The 22,849-nt window shown below is 39.3% G+C and overlaps 1 protein-coding gene and 1 non-coding gene across 5 annotated transcripts; one reads left to right on the top strand and one right to left on the bottom strand.

Moving 5' to 3' along the window:
* Positions 1 to 7,859: 7,859 nt before the first annotated feature.
* Positions 7,860 to 17,585, top strand: LOC109243347 (UDP-sugar-dependent glycosyltransferase 52). Of its 4 annotated transcripts, none has more exons than XM_019410259.1 (15): positions 7,860 to 8,175; positions 9,754 to 9,825; positions 10,341 to 10,425; positions 10,603 to 10,745; positions 11,187 to 11,257; positions 11,691 to 11,772; positions 12,098 to 12,199; positions 12,573 to 12,628; positions 13,091 to 13,125; positions 14,073 to 14,289; positions 15,268 to 15,483; positions 15,778 to 15,837; positions 16,001 to 16,040; positions 16,919 to 17,140; positions 17,413 to 17,585. In XM_019410259.1, the coding sequence occupies exons 1-15, from the start codon at positions 8,110 to 8,112 to the stop codon at positions 17,467 to 17,469; spliced, it is 1,524 nt and encodes a 507-aa protein (XP_019265804.1). In that variant the 5' UTR covers positions 7,860 to 8,109; the 3' UTR covers positions 17,470 to 17,585. The 4 variants fall into 4 exon arrangements, with proteins under 4 accessions (XP_019265804.1, XP_019265803.1, XP_019265805.1 ...); XM_019410258.1 differs by having other exon boundaries at positions 12,971 to 13,125; XM_019410260.1 differs by lacking the exon at positions 17,413 to 17,585 and having other exon boundaries at positions 12,971 to 13,125; positions 16,026 to 16,040; positions 16,919 to 17,004.
* A 608-nt stretch (positions 17,586 to 18,193) lies between these two features.
* TRNAK-CUU lies at positions 18,194 to 18,266 on the bottom strand. Its single transcript has one exon. It is a non-coding gene; the product is annotated as a tRNA-Lys (tRNA).
* Between the last annotated feature and the right edge of the window lie 4,583 nt (positions 18,267 to 22,849).

The raw sequence follows: 22,849 nt of genomic DNA, 5'->3' as shown, positions 1-22,849 counted from the left end.
AGCTAGAGAGGGGGTAGAGGCCATAGAGGTGGAGGTAGAGATCATAGAGGTGGAGCTCGGACCGCCAGAGGTAGAGGCCAGCCAGCAGCCGATCGTCCTAGAGATATGGTTCAGGGAGGTGGGGCCCAGCCCCGGTGTTATGCTCTTCCAGCCAGGCCAGAGGCTGAGTCTTCAGATGCAGTCATTACAGGTACTATTCTGGTCTGTGATAGGGATGCTTCAGTGCTATTTGACCCTGGGTCTACGTATTCATATATGTCGTCCTATTTTGCACCCTACTTGGTTATGCCTAGTGATGCCTTGGGTGTTCCTGTATATGTATCTACACCAGTGGGTGATTCTATAGTGGTCGACCGAGTTCATCGTTCCTGTGTGGTAGTGTTTGAGGGTCTTGAGACCCGTGTTGATTTATTGCTCTTAGACATGGTGGATTTCGATGTTATATTAGGGATGGATTGGTTGTCCCCGTATCATGCTATCTTGGATTGTCACGCCAAGATCGTGACCTTGGCTTTGCCAGAATTGCCCCGATTGGAGTGGAGAGGGACCCCAGGTCATGCCACCCGTAGTGTTATTTCATATGTGAAGGCTCGACGCATGGTCGAGAAGGGGTGTTTAGCTTATCTGGCATATGTTCGCGATTCCAGCGCAGAGGTCCCTCCTATTGAGTCTGTTCTTATTGTTCGGGAGTTCCCCGAGGTTTTCCCTTCAGACCTGCCGGGTATGCCGCCCGACAAGGATATTGATTTCTGTATTGATCTGGCTCCGGGCACCTAGCCCATTTCCATTCTGCCGTATCGCATGGCCCCACCAGAGTTGAAAGAGTTAAAGGATCAGTTGCAGGACTTGTTGGAGAAGGGTTTCATTAGACCCAGTGTTTCTCCTTGGGGTGCGCCGGTGTTATTTGTGAAGAAAAAGGATGGTTCGATGAGGATGTGCATTGATTACGGGCAATTAAACAAAGTGACGATTAAGAACAAGTATCCACTACCGAGGATTGATGATTTGTTCGACCAGCTTCAGGGTGCAAGGGTATTTTCAAAGATAGACTTGAGATCTGGCTACCACCAGCTGAGGATTAGTGTGTCTGATGTCCCTAAGACAGCATTCCGCACTCGGTATGGGCATTACAAGTTTTTGGTCATGTCATTTGGGTTGACCAATGCCCCAGCAGCATTCATAGAGTTGATGAACCGAGTGTTCAGGCTATATTTGGACATGTTCGTGATAGTTTTTATTGATGATATTTTGGTGTACTCCCGCAGCCCGGAGGAGCACGAGCAGCACCTTAGGGTGGTTCTTCAGACTCTGAGGGATAGTCAGTTATATGCCAAGTGCTCCAAGTGTGAGTTCTGGTTGAGTTCGGTTGCATTTCCGGGTCACGTCGTATCAGCTGAGGGTATTCAGGTGGACCCAAAGAAGATTGAGGCAGTCAAGAACTGGCCTCGACCAGCATCAGCTACCGAGATTCGGAGTTTCTTGGGGTTAGCAGGTTATTACCGTCGGTTCGTGGAGGGTTTTTCATCTATCGCAGCCCCGATGACCAGATTGACCCAGAAGGGGGCCCAGTTCAGATGGTCAGATGAGTGTGAGGCGAGCTTTCAGAAGCTCAAGTCAGCTCTGACTACGGCACCGATATTGGTTTTGCCCTCAGGCTCAGGGCCTTATACAGTCTATTGTGATGCTTCCCGTATTGGGCTTGGTGCAGTATTGATCCAGGATGGCAGAGCCATAGCCTATGCTTCGAGGCAGTTGAAGATCCACAAGAAGAATTATCCGGTTCATGATCTAGAGTTGGCATCCATTGTTCATGCTCTGAAGATTTGGAGGCATTATCTATATGGCGTGACGTGTGAGGTGTACAGTGATCACAAGAGTCTTCGGTACTTATTCAAGCAGAAGGAGTTGAACTTGAGGCAGAGGAGGTGGTTGGAGTTATTGAAAGATTATGATGTTACTATTTTGTATCACCCGGGGAGAGCCAATATGGTGGCCGATGCATTGAGTAGGAAGTCCGCCAGCATGGGTAGTCTTGCTTATATTCCGGTCAGCCAGAGACCGCTTGCTTTGGTATTTAGTCCTTGGCCAATCGATTTGTGAGGTTGGACATTTCTGAGCCTAGCAGAGTGTTAGCTTGCACGATCGCTCGTTCTTCATTATTGGAGCGTATCCGTGATCGGCAGTTTGATGATCCCCATTTGTGTGTCCTGAGAGACACGGTGCAGCATGGAGGTGCCACGAAGGTGACCTTAGATGATGATGGTGTTTTGAGATTGCAGGGGCGAGTTTGTGTGCCCAATGTCGATGGGATTCGAGAGTTGATCTTAGCGTAGGCCCATAGTTCTCGGTATTCTATTCACCCGGGCGCCGCGAAGATGTATCAGGATCTGAGGCAGCATTATTGGTGGCGTAGGATGAAGAAGGATATTGTTGCATATGTGGCTCGATGTTCGAACTGTCAGCAGGTTAAGTATGAGCATCAGAGTCCTGGTGGATTGTTTTAGAGGATTGAGCTTCCCGAGTGGAAGTGGGAGAGGATTACTATGGATTTTTTTATTGGACTTCCATTGACTCGGAAGAAGTTCGATGCGATATGGGTTATTGTTGATAGGCTGACCAAGTCAGCACATTTCATTCCTGTGGCAGTCTCTTATTCATCCGAGAGGTTAAATGAGATCTACATCAGAGAGATTGTTCGCCTTCATGGGGTGCCGGTATCTATCATTTCGGACCGGGGTACGCAGTTTACCTCGCGCTTCTGGAGAGCAGTTCAGCGAGAGTTGGGCACCCAGGTTGAGTTGAGCACAACATTCCATCCTCAGACGGACGGACAGTCAGAGCGGACTATTTAGATATTGGAGGACATGCTCCGAGCTTGTGTTATTGACTTTGGAGGTTCGTGGGATCAGTTCTTGCCTTTAGCGGAGTTTGCCTACAACAACAGCTACCGGTCCAGCATTCAGATGGCTCCTTATGAGGCGTTGTATGGGAGACGGTGTCGATCTCCGGCTGGGTGGTTTGAGCCGGGAGAGGCTCGGTTATTGGGTACAGATTTAGTTCAGGAGGCCTTGGATAAGGTCAAGATCATTTAGGACAGGCTTCGTTCGGCTCAGTCGCGGCAAAAGAGTTATGCAGATCATAAGGCTCGAGATGTAGCTTTCATGGTTGGTGAGCGAGTATTGCTCCGAGTGTCGCCTATGAAGGGCGTGATGAGATTTGGGAAGAAGGGCAAGCTTAGCCCTAGGTTCATTGGCCCATTTGAGATTCTCGACCGTGTGGGAGAGGTGGCTTATAGGCTTGCCTTGCCGCCTAGCTTGTCAGCCGTGCATCCAGTTTTTCATGTGTCCATGCTTCGGAGGTATCACGGCGATCCAGCCCACGTGTTAGATTTCAGCACTGTCCAGTTGGACAAGGATCTGTCTTATGAGGAGGAGCCGGTAGCTATTCTTGACCGGCAAGTTCGACAGTTGAGGTCGAAGAGTTTTCCTTCAGTGCGTGTCCAGTGGAGAGGTCAGCCTCCTGAGGCATCGACCTGGGAGTCCGAGTCTGATATGCGGAGCCATTATCCTTATCTATTTCCCGACTTAGGTACTTCTTTCCTTTTTCTGTTCGAGGACGAACGGTTGTTTTAGAGGTGGAGAATGTGACGACCCAAAGGGTCATCACCTGTTTTCTCACTCATTCTGTGTCTCCGAGGCCTTGAAAACCTCATTTAGACTTGCCTCGATTTGCGCGCGCAGTCCGGGTGCGTAGCCGGAAAGCTTAAATATGAATTCTGTGTAAAAATTGATGAATTTTGATATTAATATGAATAAAGTTGACTTTGGTCAATATTTTGGGTAAACGGACACGGACCCATGATTAGACGGTCCCGGAGGGTCCATAGAAAAATATGGGACTCGGGCGTATGCCCGGAATTGAAATCCGAGGTCCTGAGCCCAAGAAATGAATTTTTTAAAGGAAATTGTTTTTCTGGAATTTATATGGAAATTTGAAATAAAAATTGATTAGAACGTGTTGGTATCGGGCCCGTATTTTGATTCCGGCGCCCGGTACAGGTCTTATATGTGATTTAAGACGTTTCTGTGAAATTTGGTTGAAATCGGACGTCATTTGACGTGTTTCGGACCTAAATATCTAAAAATGAAAGTTTATGAAGTTTGAAGAAAAAGTGATGATTTTGAGGTTTGATTCCTCGTTTATTATGTTATTTTGGTGATTTGATCGCACGGTTAAGTTCGTAGGATGTCGTTGAGTTATTGTGTATGTTTGGTTAGAAGCCCCGAGGGCTCGGGAGTGTTTTCGGAGGTGTTCGGGGTGGTTTTGGACTTAGGAAAAATTGCAGATTTTCTGCAACAGGTGAACAGTACTTTTCTTCTTCGCGTTCGCGGCCTTCAGCTCGCATTCGCGTACCCTTGGGCTCCCCCTTCTTTGCGTTCGCGGAACAGTCCCCGCGTTCACGTAGTTTCAATCCTTCCTCCATCGCGTTCGTGTCTCCTCTTACGCGTTCGCGTAGGCCATCCCAGGACCCCAACCCCCTTTCCTTCAACGCATTCGCGTACCACTCACGCGTTCGCGTAGAGCAAGCCTTGGACCCCCATTATTTTTACTCTTCGCGTTCGCAGCACTCCCATGCGAACGCGATGCCTTCTGCCCCTATTCATCGCGAACGCGACCCCCATGTCGCGAACGCATAGAACAAAATCGTGCAGTGATTTTTTTTTTAAAAGATCAGAAACAGTGCATACGGGATTGTTCAATATTCTCACGAATTCTCTTCTTCCCCAAGCTCTAGGAGTCCATTGAAGCCCCCATTTCTTCAAGACCACTTGGGTTAGTGATTTCCCACTTATTTCCTTCATTTTTCTTCATTAATTAGTGAATTCCTAAGCTTAAACCCCATAGATTAGGGTGAAATTGGGTAGAATTAGGGCGTTTCAATTTCCTTTGATTTAGACCTCGTTTTGGGGTCGAATTTGAAAACAAATTGTATATCCGGGCTCGTGGGGGAATGGGCGATATGAAATTGGTTCGAACCTCGTGTTTCGACCAAGCAGGCCCGGGGTCGGTTTTTGGAATTTTGGGGAGAAGGCTTAGAAATTCATATTTAGGCATTGGGTTTAGTTTGTTTAGCTATTATTAATATTGTAAAGTCATTATTTCATAGATTTGCCTGAGTTGGAGCCGAATTCGAGGGTTAAAGCTATACTAGAGGCTTGAGTTGAGTTTGGAGCATTCGAGGTAAGTGTTTGATCTAACTTTTGCTTGAGGGAATATGATTAGAGTATTATTTGCTAATTGCTAAATGTGGAGTACGGTGTATAGGCATGGTGACGAGTATCTATACACCGGTATCTAGCATGACTGTGAGTCCTTATTTGTGCTTATTTGGGATTCTGTAGTGACTCTTCCTTGTTTAATTGATGGTTGCTATATAATGTGAACAGTATGAAGTGGAAATATGACTTGTAAACTCCTTGGAGAGTTGGCTCGAATTATGACTTGGTTAGGAAGTAAGAAATGAACGAAAGAGAAAGAGATGTAATTATTCCCTTGCCGGGAACTGGCTGTTTACTTGTATTCTCCCTCGCCGGGATAGTTGAATTGATACTTGTTCCCTTGCCGGGAACCCATATATATATATATATATATTATGAAATGGGATCGTATGGCACGCCGACCACTTATATATTATGAAATGGGTTCGTGTGGCACACCGACCACTTATATATTATGAAATGGGATCGTGTGGCACGCCGACCACTTATATATTATGAAATGGGATCGTGTGGCACGCTGACCACTTATATATTATGAAACGGGATCGTGTGACACGCCGACCACTTATATATCATGAAATGGGACCGTGTGGCACGCCGACCACGTATTCTGTGTTAGAAGAGATTAGTTGTAGTTTTCCTTATTTATTCCTACCGTTCTATTTTATCTGTTACTCCTAAAAGCATGTTCCCCTCCCAATCTTAATTATTACTTTCCGCTGTTATTTTTGTAGTGTTTTTATATATATATATATATATATATATCTGCACAGGTTGATTGGTAGTCCTGTCTAGCCTCGTCACTACTTCGCCGGGGTTAGGCCAGGCACTTACCAGCACATGGGGTCGGTTGTGCTGATGCTACACTCTGTGCATCTTTTTGCACAGATCACAGTACCGGAGCAGGAGCTTTTGGACAGCAGTAGGAGCATTGGGAGCTGACTTTAGTCCAGAGATTTTCGAGGTAGCCTTGCTGACGTCCGCATGGCCCGGAGTCTCTCTTATCCTTGTTTTTCGTTTGATTTCCTTTGTATCGGATCAGACAGTACTGTGTTTTTATTCAGACTTTGTATTTAGCATTCTGTAGAAGTTCGTGAGTTAGTGACACCAGATCTGGGTAGAGATGTATTTGAGCTTCCGCACTTGGTTTTAGTTATTTATGTTTTGAGACTTCCGCTTTTATATTAATTGTCTCGTCTTTCTTTATATTGTTGATGTTGTCAAGAGAGGTATTAAATTAATTGGCTTGCCTAGCTCCTATTAGTAGGCGCCATCACGACTCCCGAAGGTGGAAAATCCGGGCCGTGACAAGAATTTTCCTGGTCATGACACTTATCATCCTATCCTTGTTTTGCCTCTCCTATTATATATATAGATAGAAAATATAGAATTATTTTCAATATTAAGTTTTAATTTTTACATTCTTTACTGTGTTTGTTGTGATTATTTTATTATTATATATTTTATTTTATGTGAATTGATAATGACATGTGAAGGCTTTTCCTCTCGTTTTAATAATATATAGATTTTTTTTCGTAAATAAATTGTAAAAATTGCCGATTCCAACAATGGAAGGAAGTTTTTATTTATTCGTAATTGCCAAGTTTTATAAAAATAAAGTAACTGAACGAATAAATTTCTCCCATTTCCAACAAACGTGGGACATTTATAAACGTGGGAGATTTTGGGGTAATGCAAAATAAATTTTTTTAAGGGAAAATGAACACAAACCCCCAAACAGGCTATTAAGCTTATCGTGTTGTCTTTTAGATGATAAGATACAATATCAAATATGTACTATAATTTTTTAAAACTATTTCACCACATTCTCGCAACGTCTGAGAAAGTATATTTAATAAGTTAGACTTGGAGTACTTGTTATGTTCTTGAATTTTCAGGTTTAATAAATAATTTTAAAAAGTACAATATCAAATATGTAAATTCATTTTTAAAAAGTATTTCACTACATTCTCGCAACGTCTGAAAAAGTAAATTTAATGATTTAGACTTGGGGTAATTTTTATTTTTTTATTTTAAGGTTTAGTAAAAAAAAATTAAAAATGCCCAAAAAGAGTTTGAATCCAACGTGGGAGTCCATGTTGTAGTTAAGTGGGAAAGTTTAAAAAAATTCAAATTATTTTCTGTTTTAAATTATTTTGAATTTCCAAATGTATTGGAAGTTTGTCCTAAAATTTAACACTTGTTTAATTGTGGTTGTGCCACTTGAAAAATTTTAAAAATGCCCAAAAAGAGTTTGAATCCAACGTGGGAGTCCATGTTGTAGTTAAGTGGGAAGGTTTAAAAAAATTTAAATTATTTTCTGTTTTAAACTATTTTGAATTTCCAAATGTATTGGAAGTTTGTCCTAAAATTTAATACTTGTTGAATTGTGGTTGTGCCACTTGGCATTCTAATATTGTTTTGCCTTTGCTATTCTATATAGATAGAATAGAATAGATACGCTCTATGAGAGATTTATAAATGACAAATTACATTTTTGGAAAAAAATTATAAATGAAGAGTTAATTTTTTTTTTAAAAAAAATTTAAATGAAAGGAAGTCCAAAACGGGAATACAGAACGGAAAAATCGAGGATTGTGGAGGGGTTGACAAGCCAAATGCGACTTATAGATCGCAGTGTAATACGACTTGTACATCGCAAATTGCAATGCGACTTATAAATCAGTGCATTCCGATTGCTGCAGTTCGAACTTACAAATTGCTTTTTCATGTGACTGGCTGACTGCCACAGAATATTCTCCTCATATTAAGGCAACGAAGCTGGGAGTTTTCATTTGAGGAATCGAATTGGTGGGCAAAAGCAAGCAAGATGAAGAGCAAACCAAGGGCTGTTTTCATGGCTTTTGGAACTAAAGGCGATGTTTACCCTGTTGCCGTAACTTTCCTCCTCCTCTCCCTTTGTCTCTTTACATTTGTGTGTGTATTATGCTCTAATATTCTCACGCTGTCATTGATTTTGTTATTGCAACTAATTGGAAGTTTATCTTACATTCTATATTGAAATTATATTTTGCCCCTGACGCTGTCCATGTCTGCAAACAACGATTTGCTACTTTCTTAATTAGAAAACTGTTTTAAAGATTATTTCTAGTGTTTTTAGTGACACTTGATAGCTATTGAAAGTGAGGATTGGGGACGAGAACGGTATCGTGCTGATACTTTTAATAATCAAGATAGATAACAATTGGATGGTCGTTGAAACAAGTGATATGGAGTAGGAGTTGAGATATTGGTAGGAAAAAGAATGACAAACTCATAAATAGTGTGAATATTTTGCTGTGATGAAAGAATTTCGAGAATGCAAGGTAGCCAAGTAATGGAAAATGATTTCAAAGCAACTTAAGTATCTTTTTTGCTTCCCGGAGTGGCAGGAATTGCGGCTTTTGAATTTGGAGAGAAAGATGACTAGTTCTCTTTCAATTGGATGCTTCTAAACTTTATTTCTGATAGCTACATTCTGTGAGACTATGAATAAACCGTGTGAACTAGATGAGAAAACATAATTCTGATGTTAAAACCAAACTTTATTTCAGATGTAATAGTGTTTCTAATTTGGTTATAAAACAGAAGATCTTGTGTTCTAGCATATACACATTGAGTATGCTGCAAGGTTAACGGATTTTATCATTGGAAAAATAAAGAGCATTTAGGCAACAAAAGAAAATGCCATAGAGAGAGTAACTCACTTTGCATTTGGAGTGGAAAAAGACTTAGAAAATTGCAAATACCTAAGCAAAAGTCAATTGGCCAGTATCTCTGGAGATCTTCACCCTCAAAATGTGCAATAATAATGTCGAGAACTGTGGGACGCATTCAGAGCTATGTTTGATGGGAACCTGAATTATGCCAGAACCGTATAAACTGACAGGACATGACTAATTAATTTCCAGTTCAACTGATTAGACGTATAAGAGATTTCCTGATAAGTGGATCTGCAAGTGGTGTGCTTTTTAGACAATGTTTGTTTACCATATAATAGAGAAGATATGCAACACTATTTAGATCTTAAAATGAGTTGTAAACTATATCCAAGTTCATTTAGTTTTTTTTTTTAAAAAAAAGGGCAGTCCGGTGCGCTAAGCTCCCGCCATGCGCGGGGTCCGGGGAAGGTCCGGACCACAAGGGTCTACTGTACGTAACCTTACCCTGCATTTCTGCAAGAGGCTGTTTCCATGGCTCGAACCCGTGACCTCCTGGGCACATGGCAGCAACTTTACCGGATACGCGAAGGCTCCCCTTCCAAGTTCATTTAGTTTCTTTCTGAATTTTTTGCTGTACTGGCACTGGAGTCGAATTTCGTTCGGAGGCCTTGTATATTCCCTTCTGCATTGTCATTATTAGTTGGAATTTAATTAGAATTTTTGCATGAACCATAAAATTACTTGTATAGAGCTATTATTTTCCTTGTTCCATGAACTGGGATATATTTTTATAAAAATGCCTTGATGAACAGGCCATTGCTGCAGCCTTTGCTAGTGATCAGGAACAATATCAAGTGGTTTTTGTAACTCATTCAGCTCATGAGGTTAGCAAAAGTGGAAGGTTTTTTTTTGGCAAGTAGATTCATTGTTGGCATCAAGAAGATGCAAAGTTTACAAAAGAGGTGTTGTTAGCTTCATCATATTTGTCTGTGCTATAGCAGGAAGCTAACAAGTTACAAAAATAACAGACTAAACTAATCTATTTAGAATGTTAGCTCTAGATGACAAAAAACTAGTCTATGTGCATGGAGCTAACAAAATCAAAAGCAGAACAGTTCTAATCTGTTGCTTTTGTCACAATTTTAAGCAGAGAGCTTTTGGCATGTTATTTTTCTTCTTTGCATGTTATTTTTATTGCCCAGCCCACATTTTGATCTATTTTGAGATCAGCATGCCCTGAAATAAACCTTGATAATTTTGGCCTTTTAAGGAACCTTTAGGCTGGATAGCACAGCCAAATTCCTTTTTTCTTTTAGCATAAATTATGTGAAATTTCAGAAAGTTGACACTGAATGCTTTAGAGTATTCTTTTATTTCTTTCTTTATTTTTTCATGACAGAACTTGAGGGTGCACTTGAGAGCAAATCAAGTTATGTATATTCCAGTTTCATCACCACCTGCCGTTTCGCCTCTTGAACATTATGGTATGTTACTTTTCGTCAGCTTGATAATGTTTTTCCTTGTCCTAATCTCTGTGAGTCAATTATTGCATGTTCCTCAGCCTATTGCTTGGATAAATCATTTTCAGTAACAACTTACATACAAATATGAGAACAAATTTCAGTAAATTCACACGATCTTATTGGTAATTTTACGGTCAGGTTCAACGGAGGTAACTTTTTCTGCCCACAAAAGGGAAATTACCCAGAATCATAGGCATGAGTGTACTTTGATCTTTGAGGATATCTTTGGAGATGTCCCAAATGTGGAGGGTGATCTTATTGCTATCAATTTCTTTGCTCTGGTAAATTCTCTGGGCTTTTAAATGTTCTTCATCCCTTTTAATTTTTATTTTTGGAGAGTAGAATTTTATTACATTTATAAGATGAGCTTGGAGAATATATCCCCTTACCAGTAATGCTGGAAAGTTTGAGGAGGGGAGGGGGGAGGTCGAGCTGGAGGGGAGGGACGAGGGTGTGGGTTGCTCTCAATGATAATTGATATGAGGAAAGTAAAGTCATTGTCAACAGGATGAGTTCCTATGGTGTTAAAAAGTGGAGAAGAAATGGGAAGTAGGGTGGAAAAAGAATCGGACAGATTTAAATGATATATTATCGGAGTGAAATTTTGCAAAAATATAAATAAACAGAATTGTTGGATGAACATTAAACTGTGAGAGTTTGAGTTGTTCACATTGTGAAAGTCACAACGCTTTCTTTTCTTTATTTCTATAACTTGACTTCAGGAAGGTTGGAGTCTTGCAGAGCTTTTTCAGATCCGTTGCATTGTGGTTGCTCCTTATGTTGTGCCTTATAGGTAGCAAGAGAAACTTTCTTAATTCCTTTTCTTTTGATAACAATCGTATTGTCTTCACCTCTGTTCTTCAAGTATGTATTCCAAGTTACGACAATTTATGACCCTTCAAATGGTTAATTGGAAAACTATGGACTTGCATCCTATGGCAATGAACGTGATTAACATCTCTTCACGAACTTCATGGTTCTGGACATACCAGTTACTTTCTTTCCAACTAGTAGGTATACCTGTCTAGGAACCTGGAGAGGAATGCAAACATTTAAATTGATGAATATGTCACTTATGCGTAAAATTTCACATCTTCATCTGTTCATACTGAAGCATCTTAGGCATTTGAAAATCCTCTAGCGTCTGGAGGCTTTGGTTGGGTATTAATGCAGAAGCCGTATTACTTACTTTTCTGACTTTCAGCTCTTCGTCTCATGCAATGTAGTGCTCCTTCATCATTTGAACGGCAATTTAGGAAAGAACTTCCAGATTTATATAAGTATCTCCAGGAAGCTCCCAGTCACAAGGTATTTGATGAATTATGTAGCCACTTGGTATATCGCTTTGCTGGTTTTCTTTTGAAAAATCAGTTCCATTCTTCATTTAAACTGTTCAAGTGTTGTTAAAACATGGTCTTATGGCTGTGATTCTAGTAAATTCTCCTTACTTCGTACACTTGGTATAAGCTTCTGCAGTTATGCTAATACCTGCTAACTAGTCTTTAACTTTGTTTCAAGCCCGTAATGTTGTCAATGTTGTATAAGGTCCTTCCCACTGCATTTTAGTCTTTTTGGCCCTGACTTAAGACAGTGATTGTATGAGTTAAGGCTTTTGCATACTTGCTGATAGTAGGTTGGCTGGAATGATGTCATCCATTGGATGTGGCCACTTTTCGCTGATGAGTGGGGCTCATGGAGAAGTTTGGACCTGAAGCTGAGTGCCTTTCCTTTTACGGTGTGTCCTCCACTCCTGCCAATGACAATTTTCCTATTATTTTCCCTCTTTTCTCATCAATGCTTTGGGGTGGGAATTCAGTCAGTTCCAATTTTCAGCTTTAAAGGGGCAAACCAATCACTGATCCGCATGGTTCAGTTTTTTGAGCAGTTGATCAGGTACTTCGGTTTCTTCCGGTATCTAAAAACAGAATGGAACCTAGATTTTGTAAAACAAAAACCAGTAGCCAATTCGAGTTACCAAAAACTGAACCCATAAACTGAACTGTTTCGGATCGGTGGTTCTTTGGTTAACAACGAGTGTGCTCACTCCTATTGAATCTCTGTTAATTTTGTTGCTTTGTTGTATTTACTGGTTGTTCATTTCATTGCAGGACCCTGTAACTGGTCTTCCGACATACCATGAGAGGCTCCCGTCTCCTCTACTATTGTAAGATTATTGTACCAGCTAAAGAACATCTATGAAACCATGGAACACTATAGAGATCTAGAAGATAAGAATAGGCTAAATCTTAAAGGTGTATAAAAGAATTAATGTGGTCTTTACTAGTTTTTAAAAAAAATTCTTTGTAAGGTGCTTCCCAGTAAAGAGCTTACCTGAGATTTGGTATTCCATTAACCATGTTGCTTTCTACACAGAGCGACAGGGGAAAATTGTGTAAAGATGTATTTTGCAAAGTATTTCAAATAAAACAAGTTGGCATTTTAACCTTGAACTATAGGTTATTGGCATCTTGATTTATATGTTTCCATGGTCTGTTAATTGTAACAGGAAAACTGCTATTGCACTTTCTGACATACGTATATTCTCTTCTAACATGCACTATCCTGGTGCCTGTATTACCTTTAGTAAAGAAGAACTGCTTTCTGACATACAGTGGCTTGATGACAGGTATGGATTTAGCAAAGAAATTGTCGAATGCCCTGGTATGGATTATGTTGAAATATTTCTAGACATCTCTTCACAGTTCCATGTGGACATTTCCTTAGGCACAGGAATAAATGCCAACAATTTAACTGCTCAAATCATATGGCTTTTATTTTTAATATAACTTGAGGTTTTTCAAGACTCAAGACATGGCCCAAGTGACACGTTTTTTTTTTCTGAAAAAATAATATCAAGTTTTAACTTTTGAGGGCCTGTTTTGTTTTTTTTCCACCTGCTTAAATCACTTTTCCTGATCAAATCATTTTGTTAATCGGAACTGATTTTTATCACTTTTTCTTTTCTAGTCGCTTATTCTCTAATAAAAGTGATTAATATGAAATTAATTGTTTAATAGTCGTCGATTTAAATAATACTTAGTAGTTGTCTCATAATTCAAACCGACTTGGCTGTTCTATATGCATAACTGTTAATGAAGTTTTCACTTGCATTCAGCAGGTAATATAAATATATTTCGCCTGTTTAGGTATTTTGACTTTTTTAGCATAACTGCTTAGAATGTTTAAAAACTGCATTTTACCATTGATTTTTGCACACAATAGTGGTAACAGAATCACAAGAATGGTGTTATGAGGAAACACGTTGATGGTTCTCAGAATGTATATCTGTGCCTTGTTTTCTTCTACTGAGTTCTAAAATTGTAATCGTACATTTTAGTGGAAACCCACTTTGCTGTTCTATTGTAGAGTAAATCCAGCTATATTACAAGTTCTCTGTTGAGTTTAAGGCTACAAAATTTTCCATACTTTGGCTATGTAAGATATTCAAACTACATTCTTTGTAAAGTGACGAGAAAACAAGATTGTTAAGCCACCTCTCTCAGATAGTTTTGTCAATGCAAAAGCTGATAGTTAACGAAGCAATATTGAGAAGCTGTTGTGGTTTTCTGTTGCTATTGAGCTGATAAGTGAAAACCTTTACTATTTAGGTTATTGGCCATCAAAAGTGCGGGTTTGTGGCTTTTGGTTTCCTCCCAGGAAATGGCAGTTTTCATGCAATGACTGTGCAGAAATCTCTGCATCAGGTATTTCAGGGAATTTGAATAAGCAAAACAAACTGTGTTCTGCCCACCTCGGCTTGCAGTTTTTCATCGAATTTCCTGCTAAAGAGCTGCCTGTTTTCATAGGACTGAGTTCAGTTGGAAGGTAAGGTCCCATTTGAGGTTTTTTTAATGCAAAGCTCTGTTCTTCTTTCACTATTTAAGTTTTCAGGGACTAATGGATGGTCTTTTTCCTGTCTGCAAGTTAGTTTATGCTATTTATTTTTTATGTTCATTTTTAGTGTGTCTCTGTTCTTCTTGAATGACCAAAATAATTAAAGCAGCATTAGATCCAATACCGATAAGTGAATCTATGAATTCTTGATTTATGTCAAATCAGATAGCGATTCTACTTTTTCGTTTTTATTAAGAAATGGTTTTTTCTTTTTTATCAAGAAATGATTTCATTAAGAGTGGGGAGAACTACCCCCGTATATAAGAGGTATACCAAAAAAGTAGAGCCTACAAAACTAGATAGGAACCTCATGGCTGCAGCAAAACGACATCAAAGATAGAGGCTATTCTTCAAATGTTCAAAATCAAGCTCGATTCCGTCAAAAGCTCTCGTGTTTCTCTCTCTCCAAACAACCCACATAAGAGCTAGCAGAGTAATATCCCATGCCCTGCATCTTTGCTTTCGTCTTCTAAAATCATCCTTTACCGTCCCAGCGTGGTCCATAATAATCCAAAACATCTCAGTATCACAGATGGAGATTGTACTATATATGACAGTCTGGAACGAGAGAAACTTTAGAGTTCTTGGCGGGATTGAAAATAGCTTACGTATTAGTAGTACTTTTATATTTGACTGAAAAGCTTTGGAGCACCAATCAAGTTCCGATTAGCATAGACGATCAGTTGGTCCTTGCGAAGAGTCATAGCTGTGTAAGATTCCCTACGATTTTCATACCCTTATATATGGGATTTTCCCTTTGATATTTAGTACTAAGAAAATAAATGTGGCCCTTCATTTTTATGTTTCTGACATGTATACTTTTCTGCAGGACAAGCTTTAGTTGAATTTTGTTTGTGCTGTTGTCTGAGTACATTCTTATCATAAACTTGTCTATTGTCTCTTCTGCAGCATGGGTTTCCTGAGGAACCCTCGTGCATTCCTTCGGGTGCTTGGAACTGCGTTAGACATATCGGGTTGCAGATTTATTCTGTTCTCAGCTGGCTATAAACCTTTAGAAGAAGCAATTGAATCATATGCCAAGGAAGCATCCTCTTGTTCAGAACAAACACATTGGAGTAATGAAGGAGTTTCTCTTTTCGGAGGTCGACTCTTTTGTTTCTCTGGGTAAGTTCTTTATACTGGATCTACTTGAGTCTTTGGTAACTCAACTAGAAGTCTACAGTTATGCTTTTTGGAGTATGTTTTTGCTCTAAATGATGCGCAAAACTGGAAGTAATGTTTCATTTTCTTATAATAAATAGTTGTTGGTTATTTCAATACTTATTAATCTCCATACTCCATGTTTAGGATTCAAATCTTTGTACTCCATGTTTAGGATTCAAACTAACAGTTAGGAAGCTATTTAAAATGTCGTATACAGTTATTCTGGTAATTGATATCTGCTTATTTTTCTCCAAGTTCCGTTCCATACAACTGGCTGTTTCCAAGATGTGCAGCTGCAATCCATCACGGTGGAAGGTTTGATGTGTTTCATTTAAGTTTCTTTATCCTCTTCCTGTGTGTGTGTGTGTGTGTGTGTGAGAGAGAGAGAGAGAGAGAGAGAGAGAGAGAGAGAGAGAGTTAACTATTATGTGCCTTGTTATTAACAATTTGCTGCTATCTTTGGTGTTAACATCCCCAGTGGATCCACTGCTGCTGCTTTACAGGCTGGAGTTCCTCAGGTTTGTTTCGTCATTGAGTTTTCGGAATTATTTGCAATCTCTGAAGTCTTTCAACCCCTTATTATTTCTGGAAAACCATTTTGGTATTTTAACAGAATGGCTTGTATGGTTTTTAGTTTATGTGACGGACATTATGAAGACAGTGCCTGCATCTGGACCATAAATTAGTTATTGGCATGAAAAAATTTCAATTGTTAAAGCAATTCATTGTGTGGAAACTTGGTATATTTAGGAAGAATCTTGATTTTTTTCTTTTTTACTTTATAAGGTTTCAAATCTGAGGAATCTTCACTTAACAACTATCTCATTTATTATTGGAGTACTAATATTCATTTTTGTGGAGTGGACATATGAGAAAGATTAATGCAGAGAAGTTATTGTAATGACCCTGATAATGTGGGCTTTCTGTGAGGAAGAAGGTTTCATTAATCAAATCATATTACTCAATTGCTTTTTGGCAAAATTATGATATATTGCTTAAAGAGATTTGCATGCGTAGAGAACTTTTAGTGTTAAAAGAACTTAAATTATTGCATATTGGAATGGTACTGGTCTAAATGGTGCAAAATAGATAATGGAGATTCATATAGCCGACCCCAATTAGCTTGCGATTTGGCATAGTAGTATTTTGTTATAATAAACTGTTTAAACTGACAAAGGAAGCGTAGAGAGACTTTCCACGTTGATATTAACCATCATATATAAGCTCATGTGACCGATAATTGCATAAAGGTCAGAAGTGTATTTTGATAGAGTAACTGTTAAGAAGATGACATGGAATGTTCCGACTGACGTGGCAAAACTAGGTTTGATGTTAAGATTTTAGTTCAGTATAGGTCAAAGGTTGGAAATTGATTCAGCTTCTCCTACAATGGCAGGTGATGTGTCCATTTATGCTGGATCAATTCTACTGGGCGGAGAGGATGTTTTGGCTTGGTGTTGCCCCCGAGCCATTGAGAAGAGAACATTTGGTGCCAGATAAAGATGAGGATTTCTACATCAAGGAAGCTGTAAACATGCTTGTGAGGGCCCTGGACTATGCGCAGTCTTCTGAAGTCAAAGCCCGTGCTTTGCAGATTTCTAATAAATTGTCAAATGAGGTAGGATCAATTCCTGGTGATAAATAAACTAATCTAATGCTACATTATAATATGTTTTGCATGCTGCTGCTGTAGCCAGAGGCAAAACTAAGATTTAAAGTTAACAGGTTCATAAATGGATGTGATTTATAATATATTTATATTTTAAATAGTATTCTTGCATATGTACGAGTGATTTGAGCTGAAAGTAGTGGGTTCAATTGCTACTTTAGTTTAGCATTATAAGATAAGTGACATTTTTAACATCTTGCTTGGTTTTGGCAAATATCCAGGATGGAGTATCCGAAGCAGTCCGTATCATAAAGGAAGAGCTAAGAAGTTGTCAATAGTACTAGCGCTCATTTTTTTTCTTTTTCTTCTTGGGTATTACATGATAGTGGTAGTGGATCTTTTTCTTTGTAACAGTTTAACGGCATTTTATCAGTTTTATAGCCTGTTTGGCCAAGCTTCTTTTTGGCCAAAAGTGCTTTTTTTTGTGGCCAAAAGACTTTTGGCCAAAAATTGAGGTGTTTGGCCAAGCTTTTGGAAGGAAAAAAAAATGCTTTTGAGGAGAAGCAGAAACAGTTTTGGAGAAGCAGAAAAAAGTAGCTTCTCTCCAAAAGCACTTTTTTGAGAAGCACTTTTGAGAAAAATACACTTAGAAGCAGTTTTTTAAAGCTTGGCCAAATACTAATTGATGCTCAGCTTCTCACAAAAGTACTTTTGAAAAAAACACTTATTTTTGCAGTTTGGCCAAACGGGCTATTAGTCAGGGTCTTCTCTTTATTTCACACTTTTGTAGACACCCCTTTGCTTGATAGTTTGAACTAATATATTAAACTGCAAATCTTATTTTCCGTACATTTGTCCTTGATTTGGTTAAAAGAGGACTACTTGGAATCCTTACATAACTACTTGCATTGAATTCGTGTTTTATATTGTCAAGAAGACTTAAGTTTTCAGTAAAGAATTTTTTTTCCCCACAAAATCGCATAACACATCGAATCAAGCTTTACTCTTGAGAAAATTATGCATTAAACTTGCTACTCGAAAGCAAAGAATTTAAAAAGCGAACGCCCACCGTGGGGCTCGAACCCACGACCACAAGGTTAAGAGCCTTGCGCTCTACCAACTGAGCTAGACGGGCTTGTTGTCATCTTAGTAGCAATGTATATATTTAACAATTAAGCAAAGAAGCCTGAAATAATGAAGATAAATAATATCTAATATCCAGAAAACAAAAATTTAAATAAAATCTAATATCATACTAGAGCTTCGCCATATGCACGTTCCTTGTGCAAAACTATGGGTTTTCTTCTGGGTCTAAATTTATGGATCGAGGATTTTGGCCAAACTTAGAGTCAAATTAGGAGAAAAAATGGACTGGAAAGGGCAAGTTTTCCTAAAATCAGCTTTTTCCTGTCGGCTCAAGACCTTTAGAATTAGAGGTTGAAAAAGTGTACCTTTTTTTAATAGAGTATGGGTAGTTATCCACCTCTTTCAAATATATACCATATTGCACGGAGATAAATCTCTGCCGTTATCACCGAAGAATGTGGCTAGATAGGTGGAATTTCTTAAGCCTTGATAAAAAAAATATGGGTGTGACTTGTGAGCCTAGGAATAGAAAACCTTTCAATTGGATATTAACTCGTTTTAATGGGACCCGAAATAAAGAATTAGTTGGTCCAATGAGTTTCGAATATCATGTTAAAACTCAAAAAGAAAATATGCTAGTTAATTTATCTTTGCTTTCACCTAATTCGCACAGAAGTAGGACAGATTTGACTTAACACTTTGACAGTAGTAGTCCAAAAGTCACTCAAATTCAATTTATCTGTTGAAAGTTGTAAGGTAGTGTATTTATTTATTCTTTTATTTAATTTGGAGTAGTTGCCACTCCAATTCTGTTCTATTCACCAACTTTCAAAATTCTACCGGAATTTCGTCGGACTCAATCGCTCTGCGCCTCTGCCCCTGCGCATCTTACGCATAGCCCCCACGACCTCTTCGACCTTAATGCGCCTACAGTAGCTAAAATCTCGGTGACTCTCGGAATGCTCTAATTCACCTAACACAATATCTCTGTCCCTTTGTTATTCAGCAATTTATGAAAGTAAGTTTGCCAGCTCCGCTTAATTTAAGCATCTTCCATCAGGGACGAGGAAGGCAGAGTGTTGATGGAATATGCTAAGATTTTAAGCGGAGATGACAGACTTACTTTCATAAACTGCTGAATGACGAAGGGGACAGAGATATTGTGCTAGGGAAATTGGAGAACTCCGAGAGTCACCGAGATTTTAGCTACTGTAGGCGCATTAAGGTCGAGGAGTTCATGGGGGCTATGCGTAAGATGCGCATGGGCAGAGGGACTGGGCCCAACGAAATTCCGGTAGAATTTTGGAGGTTGGTGGGTAGAGCAGGATTGGAGTGGTTAACTGAGCTGTTCAATATTATTTTCAGGACGAACAAGATGCCAGAAGAATGAAGGTGAAGTACGATAATACCGCTGTACAAGAACAAAGACGACATCCAGAATTGTAACAACTATAGGGGTATCAAGTTACTAAGTCATACCATAAAAGTTTGGAGAGGATAGTGGAAGTGAGGGTGAGGAGGTCGGCGTCGATATCCGATAACCAGTTTGGGTTCATTCCCGGTCGTTATACTACGGAAGCTATCCATATTATAAGGAGGTTGGTTGAACTATACAGGGATAGGAAGAAGGATTTGCACATGGTGTTTATTGACCTAGAAAAAGCATACGACAAGGTCCCTAGGGAAGTTCTTTGGAGATGCCTGGAGGTGAAAGGTATTCTGGATGCTTATATTAGGGTGATTAAGGACATGTATGATGGAGCTAAGACTCGGGTTAGGACAGTGGGGGCGACTCGGAGCATTTTCCGGTTGTTATGGGTTTACACCAAGTATGTGCGCTCAGTCCGTTCTTATTTGCCCTGGCGATGGACGCGCTGACACACCATATTCAAGGGGAGGTGCCATGGTGTTTGTTATTCGCTGATGATATTGTTCTGATTGATGAGACGCGAGGCGGTTGTCACGACCCAAACCGATGGGCCGTGACGAGTGCCTGAGTTCTACCTATCAAACACCCCTAAGAATACGTCTAAGATATAAACATGAAATAAGTGCAGGTCATGCATAACGTCTAGAAATAAACTACTGATTCATATGAACAACATACGTGGGAAAGCATGCCCAAAAGACATATATATATATATATATATATATATATATATATAATACGGTTGGGCGAGCCAACAAGGCCACTACTATTCCAACTATACATGATGTCTACAGACCTCTAACATAGTGTACAACTGTATAAAGGACGGTACTGGGCCCCGTCATACCCATATGTATACAAAAGTATCGTACCAAAACTCAATAGTAGCTCTGGATCAAATGGAGCACACTAACTCTCGCTGAGCTAGGATCCTAAGATGGGGGACCGTTAGCCTGTCTACCTGCACCTGCGGGCACGAAATGCAAGCCCCCATGCAATAGAAGCATCAGTACGAATAATATAGCGAGTATGTAAGGCATAAAAATTGGTATATAACAAACATGAAAGAAACATGGAGTAAATGACTCAACCTGTAAGTCTGAATAGCTCTGTGAGTCATGAAACATATATAATGTCATGCATATGCGTATAAATGTTATATCATGCAGAGGTATATGCCTACATAACATCATCAAGCCTATGAGGGCATCCCATTATATCATCTCAGCCTCTGTGGGAGAAATCATAAACGTATACCAGCTAATAAGGTGGTGGTGCATATATAACGTCGTAACCTTTTTCCATACCCCATATACATATACTATAGGCGTATATAACACCATCTGGTCATAGGTTAATATACATGTGTAAATGGATGCAATGCATAATGAAGTAAGTCAATAAGATCTTTCGGAATATCATGAGATATGAATAGACGATATGATAGTGGGACATTTGGGGAATTCAGAACATAGGCAACCCTAGTACTTCTAAGAATAGAATCATTTATGAAAGTTGTGTGCTTGCTCATTTCGTTGTATCATATGGATCATGCCAAAAGGAAAGAAGGGATAGCCTTAACATACCTCAAGTCGTCAATGCAACTCACAACAAGCTTATGACAACTAGCGCGCCAACCCTATAACAAAGAAATACATGTACAACTTAGATGGCGCTAGTATATCACGTATCTCAAACGATAACTCGATTCTAAAATAAAACGGGCAGCATTTCCCCTGATTTTACTGCTCCCTCAAGCCTACTATAGGCTAGATAGAAACACAATACAATCAGCAACTCAAAACCAACCTAATTACAATTCGGGACCTTCAATACAACAAAAACTCCAAATATACCATAACACACCCAATAAACAAGTTATCAGTTAGCCTGAAACTGCAACAACAAGCGACTAACCTACTACCCTACCACATATGGCGTTTCTCCACGCCCTTTTATTCTTCCAAACTCCATAAATCAGCAGTACAATAGGTCAACACGAGTGGACTATAAAATGGTCCACTAAAAGTGAAATAAATTGAACTCACAGCTTCCGATCACCGTTCCGTGAGTTCTAACTATTAGGAAACTAATTTATCAACCTTCCTTGATATTTAAACACTTAAACATATAAATTAGACATTTTTTCAACTATGAAGTACCTTCCGAAACTCAAACTACAAAGAAAACGAGAGGCGGTTTAATGATTCTTACGTCGTAGGGATCGTTCTGATGTTATCGCTTCCCGATTTTGTACCTGGATGTTGATATTCTTTGAAACCCTATTAGAGAGCTCAAGAATAGTTTTTATGATGTTCTATGGTCGGGTTTTATGTAAAAATGGATAGAGAGATGACTTAAGACCTATATATCAACTTTTGAAAAGTCAAAGAGGTGCTAGCTTGGCACCCTTGCATTGGCCCATCTTCCGACGCTTATATCTTTTTATCCGGATGTCGTATGAGCAAATAGTTAAGAGTGTTGGAAACTAAATTCCAAGACCTTCAATTTGGTATATAATATTTCCCAAAAGGACCCCATATAGCACACGAAATATATTGCTCAAAAAGCTCCATTACATGGCAAATCCTTAGTCGTTTCCGCAACTTAAATCCGATTTTTTCCAAACTTTATATTTTCTATCCAAACATCATATATAATCATATTATGACTTTAAAATCATTTAAATCATGATTAAAAAGTCTCATACTCATTATACGTCACCTTGGGACGAACAGGGTGTAACTATCTTCCCCCCTTAGAAACATTCGTCCTCGAATGTTAAACTCCTAGAGATCTATAGAAATTTTGGCAGAGTTTCCTCTGTAATGGTACCACTACCAACCCGTCAGGTAGAAAACCTAACAATACAAAGCCACACAGGGCCACAATCATCAATAACACCAATGGCCTCACACGACCAATGGCAATAACTAACATAAGAATCAAGTACCATATACGTACCTAAAGGCTGTGATGTCTCAGTCCGATCCTCCTCCGAAAGCGGAAACAAGTGAGGATACCTAGACTTCATGTCTTCTTCAGCTTCCCAAGTCATCTCCTCCACATTATTGTTCCTCCAAAGTACTTTAACCGAAGATACGTCTTTAGTTTTCAACCTCTGAACCTGTCTATCTAGTATATCAATGGGAGCTTCCTCATATGATAGATGCTCTATGACTTGAACATAGTCAACCAGAATG

This window comes from Nicotiana attenuata, unplaced genomic scaffold (genome assembly GCF_001879085.1).
Source record: "Nicotiana attenuata strain UT unplaced genomic scaffold, NIATTr2, whole genome shotgun sequence".
NCBI lineage: Eukaryota > Viridiplantae > Streptophyta > Magnoliopsida > Solanales > Solanaceae > Nicotiana > Nicotiana attenuata.
Note: the sequence above shows the minus strand (reverse complement) of the source record. Positions and strands in the feature narration are given on the sequence as shown.